The 21,222-nt window shown below is 49.5% G+C and overlaps 1 protein-coding gene across 12 annotated transcripts in view; it reads right to left on the reverse strand.

The window, feature by feature from the left end:
• NAV2 (neuron navigator 2) overlaps positions 1-21,222 on the reverse strand; it is a 757,965-nt gene that overhangs the window by 83,417 nt on the left and 653,326 nt on the right. The window contains exon 1 of one of the 12 annotated variants that reach the window (XM_070072518.1): positions 11,380-11,660. The exons of the other annotated variants lie outside the window; for them this stretch is intronic. Coding sequence (XP_069928619.1) covers positions 11,380-11,405 — 26 coding nt within the window. The 5' untranslated portion in view covers positions 11,406-11,660. Of the gene's footprint in view, positions 1-11,379; positions 11,661-21,222 lie in introns of those variants that run through there. 12 annotated transcript variants of the gene reach the window in all.

Below are 21,222 nucleotides of genomic sequence, written 5' to 3' on the forward strand. Positions count from 1 at the left end.
GTGGGCCACGGCCCCTCCGTCTGAGACGCTGAGTGTGCTTACTAAACACTTCCATGTGTGGAGGACAGGGCAGCTTTCTGACACAAACTAGCCACCAGGAGTGCATCCTGAGCCCAGGTCCCCTGCCCTACCTATTCCCCGACAGGTCACAACGTCTGCGCCTCAGTTTCACCAAGGCCGTGAACCACACCTGGGGCTCTGCTGGAGAAGGCATAGATCATGGATGAAAAGGACTCAGATTTGCCGTCATGATCACAAGGAAATCCCAGGGCTCTTTTATTGCATGTACCCTTTGGGGTTAGCATTGCAGCCTATGAGAAATTTCTTATATTGTGATGAAGAAGAAAAGGATGGTGGGAGAGTAGCATGGCTGGTGGGGAGCAAGAAGGTGAGTGAATGACAGATGCCCATGAATCCAAGACCCAGATTTTGTGCTTTGAAATTGTACCCATTCTTTGCCTGTGGCCTTTCAGCACCAAGCTGAAAGGGGCACGTGGCCAGTCCACTGAGACATCAAATCACTTAGTTCCAACTTGTCCTCTTCCCAAAATCCAGGGTAAAGATGATCATGAGCTGCCAATCAGGGAGCCCCAAGATGGGTCCTAAGGAAAAGTAGCTCCCCATGATGCTCTGTGCTAACAGCGCTGGCAGACCAGGCCGTGTGGGATAAGCTGCCTCTCCTGGCCTCCGCTAGAAATCCACAGTGCACATCAGCACCTTAGCAATGCTGTAGCCCAGGAATGACCTCCTTAACTTTGCCTAAAATCACACTCCCCACACTCACATGACGACCCAGGAGATGCAGCAAAGAATGAAACACGCATGAAAAATGCAAGGGAAGCCTAAAGCTGGGAGTGACTACTCCATTCTCATCCAAGAAGGAAGCTCACCCAGAGGATGGAAGAGCCCTTGGGACATGGCTCCAGTTCCTGGACTCAGGCATTCCTTGATGCCAGCAGCAGCTGGGGGACACCCAGCCGGGAGAAGTAATACTTTCCCTTCTCTTTGCTCCCGTTTTGTTGTTTGGTGCACTGGTGCCCACCAAGGGGGAAGTGCCATTTGTCTGTAAAATGACTCCAGACACGCAGCTGCAGGTCAGACGGGAACTACGTGGGAAGCAGGCAGAACGCACTGGAGCAGCAAGGACATTAGGTGAAGCCCATCGAGTGGTAAAGGAAATGAGGTACAACCTGGGATGCGGTACAAAAGTCCATAGACCTGAGCCAGGTCATAAATGTCGAAAGAGGTTCCAATAGCTGATTAAGGTGGAAACTTGAAAGAAACCAGGAAAATTTATGTTTACTGTGGTGAAATGAAATTCCAGAGGAGGGGCTCAGGACCCCAGGGGCGCAGCAGAAGGAGCCTGCAGTGCAGTCATCGACTCTGGACCCATCATTAGGGAACACGCTTGGATGATCTCTGGGTGCTGATCTTGGATCTGACTCAGAAAAACTGCGCCTAGCCGAAATGATATGCCTGCTACCTTCAGTTGAGAGTAGCTAATTTTAAAATGTGAGAAAGGTTGAAAAAGGTGAGGGGCCGGTGCTGTGGCACAACAGGTTAACGCCCTGGCCTGAAGCGCCAGCATCTCTCATGGGCATCGGTTCGAGACCTGGCTGCTCCACTTCCCATCCAGCTCTCAGGTATAGCCTGGGAAAGCAGTAGAAGATGGCCCAAGTCCTTGGGCCCCTGCACCCGCATGGGAGACCCGGAAGAAGTTCCTGGCTTTGGATCAGTGCAGCTCCAGCTGTTGCAGCCAACTGGGGTGTGAAACATCGATGGAAGACCTCTCTCTGTCTCTTTTCTCTCTCTCTCTCTCTCTCTCTCTCTCTCTCTCTCTGTGTGTGTGTGTGTGTGTGTAACTCTTTCAAATAAATAAATCTTTAAAAAAAAAGATGAGCAATAATGAAGTGAATCATGACATAAATATTTGAGATTAAAGCTATGTGATACTATGGAGTAACACTCAAGTGAAAGAAAAAATGAAATCCTGTCCTTTGCAACAAAATAGATACAACTGGAAAGCATTATACTTACTGCAATAAGCCAGTACCAAAAAGACAAATACTATATGTTTTCCCTGATTTGGGGTAACTAATAGAATACCTAAAATGTAACATATTGGAGTGAAATGAACATTTTGAAATTCAATGATTGTTTACAGCCCTTGTTGCTACTGTTGAGGAACAGTGGTTTTTTCTTCATACTACTTGTTGAACTCTTAGTATTTGGTTAACCTTATGAGTACTCAGTGAACTGAAAATAACTCTTTGTAAAAATTAAGAGTAGGAATAGGAGAGGGAGGAGGAAGACGGTTTGGAGTGTGGGTGGGAAGTGTCACTGTGTGTTCCTAAATCTGTAGATATGAAACACATGAAACTTGTATAACTTAAATAACATTTTTTTTGATAGGCAGAGTGGACAGTGAGAGAGAGAGACAGAGAGAAAGGTCTTCCTTCCGTTGGTTCACCCCCCAAATGGCCACTACAGCCGGAGCTATGCCGATCCGAAGCCAGGAGCCAGGTGCTTCCTCCTGGTCTCCCATGCAGGTGCAGGGCCCAAGCACTTGGGCTATCCTCCACTGCCTTCCCGGGCCACAGCAGAGAGCTGGACTGGAAGAGGAGCAACCAGGACAGAATCCAATGCCCCAACCGGGACTAGAACCCAGGATGCCAGTGTCACAGGCGGAGGATTAGCCAAGTGAGCCGCGGCACTGGCCTGTTATTTCTTAATAAAAGTAAAAAATCTTAAGAAAAAAAAAAGCTGTGTGATAATTGGGTTAATCTCTGTGTATTTATAACTGAAACACACACTTGCGGGTGATGTCTGACAGTGGCTTGTCTGTTTGGGATGCTCTCATCCAGTATGGGAGCGCCTGGTTAGTCATGGCTACCCCACTTTTGACAGAGTTTCCTGCTGATGCACACTCTGGGGGACAGCAGATGATGGCCCAAGTACCTGAGTCCCTGCTGGAGACCCTGATGATGCAATTGCTGGTGTTGGCTTTGACCTGACCCAACCCTGATAGCTGCAGGGGAGTGAAACAGTGGATGGAAGATCTCTCTGTGCCTCTCTGCCTTTCAAATGAAAATAAACAGCTTTTTGAACAAGAACACATAGCACATCTAAGAATATCAGCAGTCTGGTGATTTCAATTTTAAATGAGTAGAGATTTTTGACTTGAAAGTATTAAGATGAAAGACTTAAAAACTGGCTGAAGATTGGATTGAGAATTGAAATGTTTAAGATCACTGATGACTTGTGTAATGTGTTAATAATGGTTAATTTGGTTTGTAAGTGTTCTTAGATGATGGGGAAAGCTCTTGCAGGTTCAGTTGCTAAGCCAGGCCCAGCGTGTGAACAGTTTGTGGAGCCCAGGTACGTTACATCTGTGAGGGCAGCACAGCGCTCCAAGTTTCTAAAGAGCACAGACTGTTCAGTAGCTCAGTCTGCTAAGCCTGCATTAAGAAACTACTGGTCAATAACAAGTGGAAATGATCTTAACTTACCCAAAACTTTTTCATTTCTAGGTGAGATTTATAAGAATCTAGGCTAAAAAATTAAAACTTCAGGGGCTGGCATTGTAGCACGGTGGGTTAAGCCTCTACCTACGATACTGGGATCTGATACAAGCACTGGTTCTAGTCCTGGCTGCTCCACTTCCAATCCAGCTCCCTGCCAATGGCCTGGGAAAGCAGCAGAACATGGTCCAAGTGCCTGGGCCCCTGACACCCATGTGGGAGACACAGGCGGGAGCTCCTGGTTCCTGGCTTCGGCTTGGCTCAGCCCTGGTCTTTGGGGAGTGAACCAATCCATGGAAGATCTATCTCTCTCTCTCTCTCTGTGTCTTTCTCTTTCCCTCTGTAAATGTGCCTTTCAAATAAATAAATGAACAAAAACAAAAACTTCGGGGGCCGGTGTTGTGACATGGGTTAAACCACCACCTGCCACACTGGTGTCTCATATGTGCTCCAGTTTGAGTTCCAGCTTTTCTACTTCCAATCCAGTCCCTTGTGAATGCACCTGAGAAAGCAGCAGATGATGATCCAGGTCTCTGGGCCCATGCACCCAGATGGGAGATCAGAATGCATTTCCAGGATCCTGACTTCGGCCTGGCCCAGCCCCGGTCAATGTGGCCATTTGGGAAGTGAACCAGTGGATAGATAATCCTTCTCTCACTCTCCTATCTCTGCAACTCTCTGTAACTTTCAAATAAGTACATGTTTAAAAAAAATAACATCAAAACTTTAATAAATCAAATATTAAAACATAACTAACATTAAGCAGTTATTTTTGGACACAAAAAGGCACTCCCCAGACATGACCAAATATTCAAGCAGATCTCACTTTCTGAAGGAATGAGTGATATCTATACGACTGATCTGAAGAGTAAGTAAACCCAAGACAGCACCCACGCTCTTCACCTGGTTTCTCTACTCCAGTGTACCTTCCCCCTGCATTGCAGACTGCTCCACAATTGCAAGAAAAACATTCGCAGAGACAGCTTGTGTTGGACTGCCTTGGAGAACCGGCACAACCACCCAGCAGGATCTCGACCTGGAAACTAAAAGGGGTGTGTGACTCACAGCTTCCCCGGCTTCCCCGGCCGCGACTTTTTAACTTTTTCTTTTAAATTCATGAGCATGTCAGGTGTGCCTGACAAAGTGTTAGGATGAGACCTCTAGAGAAATGGCAAGCAGAGGCTGGGTTTCGGCTGAGCGCTTAAACCTCCAACCAGAGGCCCCTGTCCTGAACCAGAGTGCCGGGCTGAGTCCCTGACACTCCACTTCTAATCCAGCTTCCTGCCAATGCCCATCCTGGGAGGCAGTAGAAGATGGCTCAAGTACTTGAATCCCTGCCATCCATGTGGGAGACTGAGATAGAGCTGTGGACTCCTGGGTTTGGCCTGGCCCAGCCCCGCTGTTGCAGGTATTTGGAGAATGAACCAAAGGATGAAACATCCCTCTCTGTCTTTCCACCTCTCAAATAAAATGAAAAACAAACCAGGAGAAGCTTCCACTGACCCATCAGAACGGTCAACACCAAAGCTACATTTCCTAACCAGATAACAACATGCCCTGTATTCTCCGTTCAGTGAAACGTCCTACCCTGGTCAAGTCAGAAGGCATCACGAGGTGGGAGGGATCAGATCTGAAAGTGCCCACGGGTCGGTGGAAGGAACTCCCACAAAACCTTTTCTATTTTTCTTCAAGACTCATAGACCCAACATTACTGGATGCTGGGCCAGGGGCCTTGATTTCATCTCATCTGGTCTGTCAGGGCCCTTCTAGCATGAAGCATTGTGGGGACCCAGTGAGGACCTGGAACTGTCCCAGCCAGGGACAGCACATCCAGCGGATGTGACAGACAAGGACCCAGCTCAGGCATAAATGGAAATGTAAAACAGGGAGGGGCCACAGCACCATGTGGCGACTGTACTGGCTCCAGACATCACTGCTACAGCCTCTAATAGCTCCTGCAGCCACCAGCCAAGTCACAACACAGGGAAACAGTGTGGTGTGTTCCAAAGCCCAGCCCCCCAGTGGCTCCCTGCTAGGGTGTTCTCTCCTTCAGGATCTGGAGAGCTGGGACCTGGCCCTGTGAGAGTTCAGACAAGTCACTTCCTCTCCAGGCCCCAGGGTCCTCCCCTGGATCATGAGGGTATGGGGCTCAGCCACTCCAAGGGTCCTCTCTTTTTTTCTTTAAGATTTATTTTATTTATCTGAAAGAGAGAGTTACAGAAAGAGAGAGAGTGAGGTCTCTTTGGAGCTGATTTGATCTGATCTGAAGCCAGGAGCTTCCTCTGGGTCTCCCACGTGGGTGCAGGGGCCCAAGGACTTGGGCCATTTTCTGCTGCTTTCCCAGGCCATAGCAGGGAACTGGATCAGAAGTAGAGCAGCCAGGACTCAAACTGGTGCCCATATGGGATGTGGTACTGCAGGTCAGGGCTTTAACCTGCTGGCCCCTCCAAGGGTCCATTCTAAGACCAGTGATGTCTAAGGTCAGAGCGAGGTTGGTACAAAGGCAAACAGGCAAGTTGAAGGTCCCCACGGAAGCATCTCCTACCACCCAGGGAAGGCTGCCAGCAGGAAGCGCCATCTCCCCTCTGGGCCGCTGCTTTGCTGATTTCATCACTCAATCCCACACGGAATTTTTTAAATATTTTAGGCAGGTACCAATATGTCCTATGTATGAGACAATGAGCTGGCCCTGAGTAGCAAGGACCCGTTTGGATAGAGGTGTGCCCTCCCATCTGACACAATCCCAAAGTGAGCTGTTTGATGCACTGGATACCATGGGCATGGCCCTGCCATTTGAGCCTGTAGACCCTGGTACAGACGCATTGCAGACCAACTCGTGACAGAGCCTGCATCAGATCACGCTATGTCTCCACCAACAAATAGGATGCAATCTTGCCTGTTACAGTGTTACCACCTGTGCCAGGCTCTGTTCTAGGCACATAACATCTATTACTCCACTCCCGTGTCCCCCAGGATGAAACAGAGGCTTAGGATCCAGAGCTCATCAGAAAAGACAGTACATGGAGTCGCATGTTACAGTATACGCAGACCAGCTGGGAAATCTGTCTGTTAACTAGGATAAGAACCAAACAGCCCTCATCCACAGTCTGCGAGCGTATCACGAAGAGACCCCGTCTTGGTTAACATTCACCGTGTCGACCAGAACCCAGGCTTTCCAAGCCACAACTGGCGCCCTGCTCTCTCTTGGAGACACACAGATGTGGAGGGGAAAGGGTCTACATAATCACCAGAAAATCCATTCAAAACTGGAAGGGCCCATAAAACCAGGAGATCCAGTTTCAGAGTCTCGAAAGAGCTGCTGACATCACTACACCAGGAATTCAAATGCCACTCGGAGGGCTTAAAGCCCCATTTTAACGGCCCAAATCTCAGCTATCTGCTACGAACAACGCAGGTGAAAGAATCATAAATTATCCCAGCTTCCCACACTTCCTGTTTTGCCCCTCTGTTGTGGGGAGCGAGCATTCCACAGAACTGAGCGGTAACCCTGACTACACCCGGACCCCTGAGAAAACTCATCTAGCGTGGCCACATTCTTAATTTTGAGCTCTTCTGGGGGTGGGGGGTGGAAATCTAAAAGGAGCAGGGCCCTGACATGGTCCTGAATTAATGCGATGCTACATTTACAACTGCATCACTCGCGGAGCAAAACAGCAAAGCAGAACGCAAGGCTCAAGGGTTGATTAAACAGATTTTTCCACTAGGATTTACATGCCCTGGCTCCCAGCTAAAGACCCGGAGAAGAGGAGTTATTGAAGGATCCAGAGGGAGGCTCATTACACTTTTCAAATGGACTCCCAGTGAGATAATGTTGTTTATTCAAGGGAAAGACATGGTAAATGATGTTGTAAAAAAATTAGATTGCGGACATGTATTCCTTCTTCTCTGCTCACTCATAAAACCCCAGCCAGGGAGGGTAGATAAAGCACTGTAACTGACGCTAAAAAGCAGTCTTTGCAAAGCAAGGATCCTAATCCCCGCCCCCAAACTCCAGTAAGGAGGCCCTTACTGTCCTCAGGAACAGACTGACTGGCCTCATTTTCTTTTCTGCTTCTCTCCAGGTCTCTAAACTCCCAGCACAGCCACCACCAGCAGTGCCAGGTCTTACCTGCTAGATTTTCCAGTTCTGCTCCAGAATCCCAGAATCCCAGCAGGCCCAGGTCCCCGTGCCCCTGCCAGACAGCTGCATTCAGTTGCAAAAAGCCCAGACTGGTGGAACTTGTTTTCTGGCTATTGTTCAAGGCAATTGTTCCCCTGAAACCCCAGGGCCTGGCGGAATGAGATCCTTTGGTGTGGATGAGTGAGCAAGCCTGACCGTAGGCTTAGCAATAACCCCTGGGGAAGGGAAAGGGTTTGGCTCCCTTCATTTCCCACCAAACAGGTATGTTAACTATTTCCCCGCCAGGAGGTTTTTCTCCTCTGAGCACCCCTGGGGCCCATTAAGGAAATCTGTCTTCAAAGACTGCAGCAGCACCCCTGCAGAGACCCACCTTCCCCAGTCTATCAGGGCAGGATAATAAAGTAATAGTCAACTTCAGCTGTGGCTTAATGTGGTTCCAGAACACTTTCACTACATGCATTATTTCATTTAATCCTGGCGGCTCCAGGGGAAAAATAGGAACTTGTATTAGCGACTTACTCTTGTGTTACCCAACATATCCTCGCCCAGGTCCCACGTGACGCGATACTAATACTATACTCATTTTAGAAATGAGGCAATTGAGGCTTGCAGAATATAGGATCAAGGGTCATGTAAGTAGGACATGCTGATGCTGGGATTTTAAACGTAGACCCAAAGTGTGCAATCACCTTGTTATGGATTCACTCTACCCACATTAAGGAACATTTATCACGTGGACTTCAAAGTTTTCCACACTCCAAAATCTAGTTACTTGAATTAAAAATCTAAGCAAGCTACCTCTCTTGGATTCTACCTCTGGGACCAGCCTACATGCTTTGCAGTTCTGGTACAAAATGGCTCAGAACCTGAGCTTGAATTAATGCAAGGGTAGATTTTAGAGACTAACGCCAGCAAAACCTAGGCTCACTGAGCCGTGGGCACCCACTGAGCCCAGGAGGTTCTGCACGGAGGCAGCACAGGCTCTGCAGAAAAAAAAAAACGAAGAGCTGTGTGTGAATCCTCACGCTGCCTGTCCACCTCACTGCCAGGAGGCCAGGACTGCCCTGTGCAGGACAGCGCTAAGAACACCCAGTTCCCATGGGTCAGACTGCGTGTGTGTAGCTTTCAGGGCATACTGGAGAGCACCAGATCCTGTCGAGGGCAGTCCAGGGTGCAGGGGACCTGCAAGGACAGCAGGAAGGAGATGCAGGCCCACATTATGAGTTAGATGATGATGTCCAGTGCAAGAATTTGCTTCCTGCTGCCGTACACGGTCAGTGTCCCAGGGAGAAGCAGCTTCTTACAGACGGTACCAGGTGCAAAGTCAGTCCCTTTAGGGTGGAGAGAGGGAACCGTGAAGCCCAGAAAGAAGGCTCCGCTGGGATTTGGCAGTGATCTGAATGCTCCGGGCTTGAGTTTCGCCCCCCCAGCACCTCTGTCCCACTTTGGTAACTCACTCCTTGGACAAGTAGGTGGTCCCCTGAGTAAGCCTGAAATTCCTGCCCCTGCCTGGCTTCAGGGGTTTGATCGGGTTAGGAACGCCAGAGCTTTGGTGTGGATGCCTTAGACCCTCATTGTTACAAGAGGCACCAGCCTGTCTGCTGACCTCAGCTACACAAAGCGCTCTCTCCTCCAAGGCTCCTCCAGAGAGGGCTGCTCAGGCTTGGGCCACTGCCGGCTGCCTTTTGGCAGGGATCTGAACAAATCCATCCAGGTTTCCCCTGAGCATGGACAGAACTCAGCCTACTGGAGTTGAATGAAAACACGAAAACAACGGCAAACACTCACACAAGGTGAAAAAGGTTGCATAATGGGTTCCAGGCACAATTATATTAATGTGCCCTCTCATAGATGTGGAAACTGAGGTTTGCAGAAGTTAGCTGGCCTGCCCAAGGTGCCAGAGCTAATAAATGGAGCTGGATTTGAACCCAGACCTGCCTGATTCCAAAATCCAAGTTCTTAGCCACACTGACTCAATGCAAAAAACAGAGGTGAGAATGCTTTTAAATATACAAGGTTCATGGAAGAACTGAGAACTTCCACCTGCTATCTGAGAACATGTACACAAGGCATTTTAAAAAAAACATCTCTAAGCAGTGAAAGGGAAGGGGGTGGTGGGACAAAAAGGGATGTGGAGTCTGCAGATCCCATAACCTCCCCTGATCCCACGTGCTTAGTTGCCACTACATCTAAGAGAGTTGGGAGTCTGAATTCACAAAACAGATCCAAAATTGCCCAGGACAGCAAAGGAGGCGGCTGTCCTCCCCACTCAAAGCTGGCCTCATTCTGCAGTTTGTCAGAACCTTGCTCTTAAGTACCTGCATCTTCCGGGTGAAAAGGGAAGGGAAGGGAATTCAGGTCAAGATACCACCACGGAAAATCAACCCTGCAACCCCAGTGTGGTTCAGCCCCGGCTAATTAGGCATCCCCAGCACACTCGTGGCAGCTAGAGCCAGGTGCTGGAGTCAACATTAACACACGGGGTACACATCTTCTCCCTCCAGGACTCCCAAAATTCAGCTTCTTGGGAGGCAGCCCAAGGCCAGCTCCAAGGCTTTCAGAATTCCCAGATGGGGCTCCCACTTGGGATCACCCTACCTCCGCCACCCACCACCCCCAACCCCCACCTTGGGGAACAAAGCACAACTCCAGCCAGATGTGTGCAGGGTCCAGGAGCTTCAGCAAGGTCCAGGGACTCCCAACTAGGTCCTGCTGCCCAAACAGGGCTGCCTCGTGACACACAGCCGTCTGCCTCCCAGAAACAAGCAGGGTCTGGGAAGCCCTCACAGGCTGTGCCTAACAGGTCCTCCATCCAGCAGCAGCCACATGTAAAAATGTACAGATAAAACCATGCCAAGCTGCCGCCACCCTTCCCCCCACCAAGGAAGGCAGACTAGCGGAGCAGCCCTGGGCACCATCCTATCTTTGCCTCCTAGTAGCTGTGTGACTTTCACCAAGTTACTTCACTTCTCTTAGGTCCCATGGCCTCATCTCAGAATTGTGGGTCATCATCCTGGCTTTGCAACAGAAATCAAATGAGACCATGTCTGCCAGGTGCCTGGAACACAGTAGGTGGTAAGGAACATTTTCTGACTTAGACAGAAAAGTACCCCTCTGGGCAGCTGCAAAGCCCTTCCTGCCATCTCTCCTGGAGCCCAGTTTCCAGAAGAAAACCCAGCCAGTAATTTGCAGTATTAGTAAACACAACCGCAAGTTCACCAGGCTCCTTCAGATTCCAAACAAAACCTGCAAGTCACTGTAACCAGGGCCCTTGGTACCCTGCTAGCCTGGGGCCGCACTGCCTCTCTCAATTTCACCTCTGCCCTCTAGGCTGAACAGTCTCTCCACACCCCCCACCACCAAAAAAAAAAAAAAAACCTGGAAGACGGACTAAGACATCTGGGTGATCAACACCCAGTTATTCAGGCTCAATAGACTAATTTGATAAAAGAATTATTGACATTGCTCAAATATCTAGGCAGAGCAAGGACATTTTGGGAAATGTCCTAGCTTCCTCTAAAACCATCAAGGTTAGAATGCAAAGGGGGTAGGGAAGGGTGGGAGGAGAGATGGTGCTAGATTACCCGAACCCCCACCGCGCGATGCTACACCTCTGGCTGCTCTGCCCGGCTTTTCAATACCAGCCAAGAAGGACAAGGCAGTGCGCGCGCTGCACCCTGCCCCTGGCCCCCAGACATTTTAGGAGATCGTCCCTACCTTGTAAGGTTCCTAGGCCAGAGCATTTCCCTACATTGCGGTCCTTGGAGAACAGCGGACAAAGAAGCTGAATGAATCTCACAGGATGGCAGCTCCCTCAGCCAGCCGAGCTGGCCCACGCTGGCCCAGGGAATCCCGGCACCCAGCAACTTAGCTACTGGAGGACTAGTGAGCAGGGATCACCCTTCCCCAGCCCAGGAGAGAAATCCGATCCCCCAACAAAATTAACCTCTAAAGTGCTGAAGGAGGGAGAGGTCAGGCCTGAGTGCTAGTATCAAGTCAGCTGTGAAAAGTTTCAGCAAAGCAAAAGCTAACACCAAACGCGGAAACGATTACCGTAAAACACCGAAAGGAAGGGCCCTCCCGCGATCCCTGGGGAATGTGTATTACAAGGTCAGGCTGAACAAACTCTAATAGTGAAAAGATGTTTCAAATCCCCATGGACTTTGTCGAAAACATTGAAGAACATCTTTTCAGTCCTGAGTGCTACTTTTGATGACACAAAAATCATGGCCCGTAACATTTCTGAGCTCATCCCTTCCACACCTGAATGCAAAAGCATTTGATTAACCTGAGGAGAGACCTGAACCCGACAGGGAACCCACACCTGTTTGAACACTTCCCAATGACACACGTCATTTCCAGTGCTGTCGATTTTGATACCGTGCCAACCAATTATCTGCAGCGGTTAATTCCTTATGCTTCTCCTTTTCAAAGAAAAACCACCTCATTCTGTGCATGGCTACGTTAAGCATTATGGTACCGAGGCTGGGAGAGGAGGTGGGGAGAGAGAAAGCCCCCGTTCTGGGACGGGAAGGGGTTGCACGGAGTAATCCCTATTAAAACCTGTAATCAAGGAGTTCAGAAGCAGCAGTGCAAACAGATGCAGTGAACAAAGTACAACTGTACTACCAGGGAGAAGTCAAAAGCAAAATTCTGTGATCGCCACAAAGTTTTGTTTCCAAAAGAAGGATTAAGATGCTCTCCCAAACCCCTTCTCCCTCTCCAAAACCCCTACCTGTTGGCTCCTGGCAGCTTTCAAAGATTTTCCCTGAGAAAGTCTCACCCCGCCTGGGCTGCCCCTCCAGTGGGATGGCAGGTGTGTGTGCTGGGGGGCGGGGGGGGGGGTGTAGTTAGTAAAGGAAGCAATAACCAGCTGTGTGGTCAGCGTTTGCTCAGCAAACAGAAGCTCTTCAGAGGGGAATGAAGAGTCCATTCTTCGCCGGGCCCCAGAGGGAGGGATGAAAGTTTGGCTCAAAGAGGAAAGGAGGTCTGGGAGTGTGTCCCAGGTGAAGGAAAAAGCAAACGTGTCTGGGAGCAGAGATGGTAATCTCCAAGGAGTACCAAATGAAGTTAATCATCCCCCAGGGCCGCCTCCACTTGAAAACCTGCTGTGAGCACACGCAGTGAGGGGTGGGAGGCGGAAGGCAGGGCTCAGGGAGGGGTGGAGTCCAGATTTATTAAGACAAAAAAGTTCTCTCCTGACCTTCCACCCTGTTCCTGGAATGAGTTCATCTTTACAACCCAACTTGAGAACCTGGCTGACCTCTGGGTTGGTTTGGGAATGGGATGGGGATTTGTGTATAGGGAGACACAGGTGCACAACTACACACAGGCATATAAACACATACTAAAAATTTTCCACTGTTTTCCTACAGTTGTTCCTTGCTTTAAGGGACCACGATAGGTAAAAATGCTGATTAACCATCACCATAAACTAAAGGATGTCTCTTAGTTGCATATCACTCATTCAACTTAGTTGAATGTCACTCATTCAACTAAGGGATACTTACAGAGCACCTGGTATGTGCTTTCCGTGCCAAGGGTGTGGCAGTTAGCAAAACAGACAAAAACTCCTTACTCAATGAAACTTACCTTTTGGTAGTAGGACTGTAACATAATGAGACAAAATGTTCATTTAATGGTATGTCAACAATAAATGCTAAAGAGAAAAAAATGATGTAAAGAAGATAGGATTTGTCAAGGTAGGCATCTGAATTTTGACACAGGGAGCTAGGGGAAGCCTGCTGAGGTGATGGATTATTATTATAAACCTGAAAAAGGTGTGGGAGCTGGAGAGGTGAGCATCTGGGAGCCTTCCCAGGGAGAACAGAGGGTCAACGCAAAGGCTCTGAGAGAGGATTCCACTCCCATATTCACTCCGTGAATGAATGGACTGAGCGGAGATGAACTGGGAACCACAAGGAGCCCCCAGGAGGAGGTCAGAGGTCAGGCAGAGGGTTATGGGGCACAGGGAGGGAGCACAGTGGCCCAGGAGAGCAGTGGAGTCACTGTGGCCATCTTGGCTTTTGCTATGAGTGACCGAGGATAAGCTGGAGGGTCAGTAAATGCCATCTCCCCTTTTTATATAAGCTCCTGTCAAGTGCCTACCTCAGGAAACAGCCCATTTGGAGTACGCACACTTTTACAAGGGGGATACAGGGCACGAGACAGGGACTCAGTCTTCTTTCTGTGGCTACAAGTAGCAATCACACAGCTAATAGGAAAGCTCTGAGTCCTTGTAGCTACAGGTTCAGATCTACACAGAGAATTTCCGTGTGGTGGCAGAGAATGATCAGTGTGGCCAGGGAGAAAGAAGGCCGCAGGTCAGCCAGCTGTACAACAGCAAGTGCCCTTTGCCTCTTGTCAAAGAGCCACGCTTCCCCTGTCCTTTCCGATCCTGGCTTCCACACAGGCCAAATTCCAAAGACCATGTGTAACTCAGACCATTCTCCTCCAAAGGATCAATGCTGTCAGTGGTGGTAAGGTTCCCCGGATAACTCACAGTGCCAGGTTTTTAAACCGAAAAGTGGTTAATAAACTCTATTCAGGTATCAGGAAGTAGAAACACATGTCCTGGGAACACAGAAAAGAATTAGAATGGAAAACTGTCGAAATGAATGTCAAAAAAAAGTCTTCACTTGTGCTCAGTGGGCACTTTACTAAGACAACGCCAGTGAAGGGGCTGGGCTCCTCCTCTGCTCCTTCTCTGGCTTCACCAGCGGCACCAGCTGGGTGGCATCCACACAGCACCCATCTCATCCAACAAAACGAAATCCCTGACCCATGCTGCCCTGCTGTCCTCCCCGCATCCCACCCAGGCTCACATCCATTATCACTTTCACTCCCCAGGCAGCCTTCTGTCTCCTCTCCTCCACAGAGCTCACTGTTCTCCCCAGGAACAGCCTGCTTCTTTCCTGCCAAAGCCAAGGGCCAGCTCTCCAACCCTGCACCACCTGCAAGCCCAGCAGCAGGTGGCGGCACCCAGGGCTCCTGGCTCCTTCCCTCTCAGGTTTCTGTGCCATCATTGGCACCTGGTTTCCTCCTCACTCTCAGTGCTCACCCTGCTTCTCTCCTGCCCTGACACTTCTGGTTTTGGTTTGGCTCAGCCCTGGCCACTGTGGCTATTTAGGGAGTGAACCAGCAGATAGAAGACTTTTCTCTCTCTCTGCCTCTCCCTCTCCCTCTCTGTAACTCTGCCTTCCAAATAAATAAATAAGTCTTTAAAAAAAAGAAAGAAAAAATATATAAAGAACATTTTACACACGTGTTCAGGGGACCCACTGATCTCCAAGGCTGCTGTTTCTGGGTTTCCCGGAACCAACTTTATACAAGGTCTGGTTCCACTTTGATATGATGACTCTTTATTACCTTACTGGGAGTCAGTCTTATCCCTCATTGTGATCACTGTCTTCTGGCTTGCTCGTAACAGAGCAAAGAGAGAAAGCAATGAGGGAGGCAAGCTCTCCTAGATGAATGGACAAGAATGGGAAGGTAATGGGTTGAATGGAGCTCTGCACCCGCGAGGCACATCAACTTGCCTGGAGTGGAATTTTACTGCTTGTGATTTGTAGTAGACAGCAGAAGGGGAAAAATACTCCAAGGATGTTCAGCAAAGTCTTCAAAGCACTAGAGGTTTTGTGATTCTTCAACAAAAACTGTACAGACACAGGCTGCTTTGAGATAGAAAATGAGCAATATTCTACAAATAGTCGCCAAGTGTCGGACCTGCCCTGGGCACCAGACTGGACACGGAGGATAGAAGGGCAAGACAATCAAGTGGCCTGGCTGTGCTGTAGCTATTGACACGGAGGAGACAGACATGCAAAGGCTGTGATGGACATCAGGTGCAACTGAGGAAGGAAATAAACAGGGAGTTGTCAAAGATTCACAGGAAGCACTGACTAAATAGCACAGCCAGCAAAGGCCATTCCCGGGGAGATGTGAGAGACGAGAGGGTGCCAGCCGCCATGAGAAGGAGGGGAGCCAGGTGTTCCAGGCAGAGGAGGCAGGGGGAGGCAAGAGCTAGTGCGCTGGATCGGTTGACAGGTGGCAGCAGCCTACTCAGCTGCTGGAGGGAGGTCAAAGGAAGACAAAGTCTACCAAGGGTGGAGGACGGCTGAGCCACGCACCAGCGGAATCACTGGGTCAGGCCCCGCCAAGGCAACTGCGGGGAGCACTCCAGATGCCAGAAGTCACAGCAGGCTAATTCTTAAAAGTTTAAATCTGATCATTTGTCCAGCCTGTGGGTGATGTTATAAAATCCATATGGTCCTTGGCTGAAAAGGGGGTCCTGGGTGGGAGCCTGGTGTGGAAAACCCTCAAATCCAGTAAGAGCCACCAAGCCTAATAAGGTATCAGTGAGCATCCTTGGAGGTGACAGTGAGATGCCGCATATCTCCTGCCTTCTTTTCTCCATTTCCTTTGTTCTTTTTAGGGGAATTAGAATCCACAAGAGAAGCAAGGCCTCCCTTTCTGTTAAGGTTCTTAAGCTTGGTCCTGGGCCACCTTACTTTTTCCATTTACACCAGCAGTGGACCCTGCCCTGGTTTTCCAGCAGGTTAGTGAAACTGTCCTCCAATTTTACTATATAAAAACAGTATGAGGGGTCTGCAATGAGGCACAGCAGGTAAAGCTGCCGCCGGCAGTGCCAGCATCCCATATGGGCGCCAGTTCGAGTCCTGGATGCTCCACTTCCGATCTAGCTCTCTGCTGTGGCCTGGGAGAGCAGTAGAAGATGGCCCAAGTCCTTGGGTCCCTGTACCCACGTGGGAGACATGGAAGAAACTCCTGGCTCCTGGCTTCAGATCAGTGCAGCTCTGGCAGTTGTGGCTAACAGCGGAGTGAACCAGCGGATGGAAGACCTCTCTCTCTTTCTGCTTCTCCTTCTCTGCGTAACTCTTTCAAATAAATAAATATTAAAAAACAAAAAAAAAAAATCAGCATGAGTGGCATGTCAGTTTCAAACACCTTAGCTTGTGGAGCTGCAGTTGGTGTTAGCTCTAGTTAGTTAATTTCTGAGATGGTCTGGAGCCCACATCACCTTTCCCAGGCTCAATGGGAAACCCGAGACTTGTTAACAAAACCTTGGACAGAGAAGACTGAAGAACATGCTAACATGGGCGCCGGCATCTTCAGCTGAAAAACCGTAAATCCAGACTTCCCCCTCCCAGTCCAGTGTCTGACATGACTGTCCTGACAGGCTGCCAACTGGCCTTATCAACTCCCAAATGGCCTTTCCAACAAAGGACATGTGAGTCCAAGCAACATCATTCTCAATCATAACAATAATTAAGATTTATAGGATTTACTGCCTACAAATCTCATCTCATTTAATTCTCAGAACTGTTCTAACATGCACTGTTACTCCTGTGTTCTAGGAACTGAAAATCTGGGGCTGAGAGAATGCAAATGATTGGCCCACGGTCCTACAGCAGACAAGCCAGATCCTGTTTGGTTTCCATGACAGCACACTACTCAGGATAGTGATGGCCTCTGGGTCACCATGGCAACAGATGACACTGAGACACTCAGTGGGCGAGGAGGACCTTTAACAAGTTATCCCCAAGACATCAAGCTGCTCCTCACAGTTCTGGCCTTGATCCAACGTGAATCCTCCCTTTTACCAAATCCCAGTCTACAATGGCTCCTCCTCTATTCCCAGGGACTGGTGAAATATCAACTGAGTATTGACTTGTATGTGCCAGGCACTGTGCTGGGGCAACAGTGGTAGCCAAACGAGAAAATGCCCACCTCTGTTCTCACGGAGCTTATTGTCCGGTAGGATATGCGGGTATCAGACCATGACAGGTGCCATCAAAGAAAGGGATCCTGAGCTGCAATCCGGAGCAAGAGAATCATCCAAACAGTCAGACACACCTGTGCTCAGGCTGCCGGACGATGCTCGAAGTTGACAATTTTGGTGAACACTTAAAAACTTCTCCCTACGGGTAGCTTTCCTAAGTAAGAGAATCTAGATTATCCCATAAAACTCCATCCCAAACAGCCCTGGCCAACAACAAGGGCTGCAACAATCCCCGTGTGGTAGGGTACGAGGAGTAGCTAAGTTCAGCAGGTATTTCAGGCAAACAGTTTGAAGCTAGGGCTTCTTACATACTGGGTCATGACAATAAACCTTGTTATTTACAGGACAACATTAAGAGACATAAAGAGGCCTAAATCTATGTGGCAAATTGGTCCTTTAGAATGCAAAAAAAATAATTAAAGGAGACTTACAAGAAAGTCAGAGGTTATAAGGATCTTTAAGTTTTTAAAAAGTTAGGAGAAGGAAGGAAGGAGGGTTAGAGGTGGAAGGGGAGACAGAGAAAGAGATCAATCTTATCCAGTGGTTCATCCTCCCAGTACCCAGAAACTCAACTGTGCTATCCCATATGGGCAGCAGTGACCTGATCACTTGAACCATTATGTGCTGCCTCTCAGGGTACACATTTGCAAGAAGCTGGAATTGGGAGCGGAGGCAGAACTTGAACCTAGTTAACTCTGATATGGCATGTGGCCATCCCAATGGTACCTTAACTGCTACGCCAAACTCTCACCCAGGATCTGGGTTCAGAATGGTGTTGTGGGTGCAGAGGGAGGATTCTGAGAGTTCGGGTATTTATTTTTGCAGCTGGACAATCACTCCATTAAGATGAATGGGTAAGAGATAAAATATTTCAAAGCTACTCTTTGGTCTTCGCTAATGTAGGTTCAGTTCCAAGGGCATCCTCGAGTGTGTCCTTGGCAAGAGAAGACAATGGGGGAGGGGTGGCAGGTGGGCTGGGGGTGAGGAAGGGACGTACAGCCAGGGAGAAGGAGACTGGAGAGGCAGCATGCAGGTGTGCATCACTGGCAGCTGCGGGCAGACTGGGAACTCTGCTCTTACTTCACTTCCTGCACCTGAAGCAGAGAGGTGCCCTACAGGGCAGAGCAGAGAAGACCAAAACGGGAGCTGGGGACCGAGCTCTGATTCTGTGTCTGCCATCATCACACCCACCCTGTCCTAATCACCTCCTCACTGTGGCTCCAAGGTCACCCGGCTGCTCCTGAATCCAGTGCCCCCTCAGAGGTCCTCTAAGACCCCTCCAAGCAGGAGTGTGGGGAGCAACTCGGACTAGACTAAGTTACTGGAATTAAGACTTATTCTATGCATCTGCTCTCCCACAATATGGCGCTGGGAGAGGAGCAAACAGCTTCTACACAGCTGCCTCCAGTTCAACCAATAAGCTGCAGGACCTGCTCCTGATTGGAGGAGAGCAGAGTACTCGGCGTGTGGGCAGCCGAGTTAGTATTGGCGGAGGAGGACTATAAAGGAGGAGAGAGACGGCATGCACCAGGAACATCTAAGGGGAACACCTGTGCAGCTCCCGAGAGAGCCGGCCGGCGGTATGCCACTCCCCTGCGGAAGTGGGGAAAGTGGCAGGGGGAACCGCCCTTCCACGGAGGTGGAAGGGACGGTAGCCAACCCGGGAAGAACCAGCAGCAAACCCGGGGAGGGCTGAGCAGACAAAAGAACAGCGCAGGGTCCTGTGTCGTTCCTCCACGAAGAGGGGGAGCGACATAATGGTGCCGTGACTCGGATATGAAGCCTAGGCAGGGCTTAGTGTCGTTCCTCCACGAAGAGGGGGAGCGACACAGGAGTGCTTTGATTTTTAAGTCGACACGCTTGGATCTCCTGCTGAAACCTCCAAAGTAAGCTCAGGTGCCTTGTAGTGTACTCACCGTCTACCTGCGCCCTGCTGGGGACACTCCTGGAGCTTTCTAGGTGCAGGTACTGTAAATACCTCACCCTAGCCCCCTTCCTATAACTCTATGAGGTCATTTCTCTTGTAAGAAAACCCGTTCTAGGGGCTGGCACTGTGGCATAGCTAGTGAAGCTGCTGTCTGCGGTGCCAGCGTCCCACATGGGCACCGGTTTGGGTCCCAGCTGCTCCATTTCTGATCCAGCTCCCTGCTATGGCCTGGGAAAGCAGTGGAAGATGGCCCAAGTCCTTAGGCCCCTGTATCCACATGGGAGAGCTGCAGGAGGCTCCTGGCTTTGGATAGGCCCAGCCCTAGACGTTGTGCCATTTGGGGAGTGAACTAGCGGATGGAAGACACCTCCTTCCCTCTCTGTAACTCTGCCTTTCAAATAAATATTTTTTTTTTAAAGAAGACCTGTTCTCTACCTTAGTGCTGGCTGTTTCACAGTTTCCCTTCTCAGTTTATAAGGTCTATAAAATAGTTTGCAAAAACTTCCATAGTCTCTAAACCACAATCTCATCTAAGTCAAAAGGGGAAAAAAAAAAACCCTCTGGCAAAAAGCCCAACTCATTCCAGGTATTTGTCTAGCCCGGAAGCTGACTGCAGAGTTACAGACTGGTTAAGAATTAACCCCTTCTGTTTGACCCTTCTTCTCCAAGAGAAGGACTTCTGAATGGGGCAAGAGAGGTGAACCAGGGTGACTGGCAGCGAGCGCTCGCAAACTCCAACCAAGTGTGTGCCTGGGCCCAAACTCGCAACACCCAGTGAGCCGATTTTATTATCCCTGACTTACAGTTGCCCTTCACCCGCCGCAGCTGCTCTTAGGTCCCCCAGCTCATAAGCTCTAAAGCCCAAACCAGCACACAGGTCTGCCTTATTCATAAACAGAACCGGAAAGCTCCCACTCCCTGAGTTCTTGCCCCGGCACCACCAGTCGGATTGAATTCTCTGACATTCCCCATGCAGCAGGAATGAGGATCCCCACTTGATAGAAGGAAACTGGGAGAGAAGTAGGTTCAGTCCCTTGTGCAGGGCCACACTGCTCGTCAGACCTGAGCTTTCTGATTTCAACACTCATGCTTGAAACCACTCTTCATCACCTGTGAGGCTTTGCCTTGAGCATGGGACTGGGCATGTTGGGGGTGCCTTTCTTGACCTCACTGATGGAGTACTAGAGTATGTTGACAGCAACCCTAAGCCAGGGCCCCCTTCCCCTCCGTTTTTCTCTTCTACTCTAAACAAGTGGGTGAACCCATGGGTAGGTAACAATAGGGTGGTTTCCAGTTCTGCATGTTCATTTAAGAGAAAAAGAAAAAAAAAAAAAAAACACCAAAACTCTCAATAGATTCGGAGCACAGTGGACACTGCTGTTAAACTCACAGGTCCCACTCGGGCAGCTGGACCTGCACAGCGGCTCCGTTCTCCAGCCACCTGTCTCCCGGGAACAATGGGTTCTGGACACAAGAAGTGTGTGAATCGTTCGGGGCAGCCCTGTCACCACTGGCTGGAACACACTCGTCACTGTGTTCCCCTAACAAGACAGCTTCTGCACACACAAGTGTCAGAATTGTAAGGAGAACACAGAAGGCGGGCGTCAGGGGCAGCCCACAGTACTGAGCACCCATTTTGCTGTAAGAACGGTCTTTGCATTGTCATCTCTAAGAACAAAAGGAGCTGAGCACCCTCAACACCCATAATAGGGAAAGTGTTGATCAAGTTCAAGTTCAGCTCCTCCAGAGAACGGAAGACCGTGTGATTACTAAAAATGATGTTGATGAGACCTGATAGAAAAAGAGGCTCAGGATACACTGTCAGACTGTA

The sequence above is a fragment of the Oryctolagus cuniculus genome, chromosome 1 (genome assembly GCF_964237555.1).
Source record: "Oryctolagus cuniculus chromosome 1, mOryCun1.1, whole genome shotgun sequence".
Taxonomy (NCBI): domain Eukaryota; kingdom Metazoa; phylum Chordata; class Mammalia; order Lagomorpha; family Leporidae; genus Oryctolagus; species Oryctolagus cuniculus.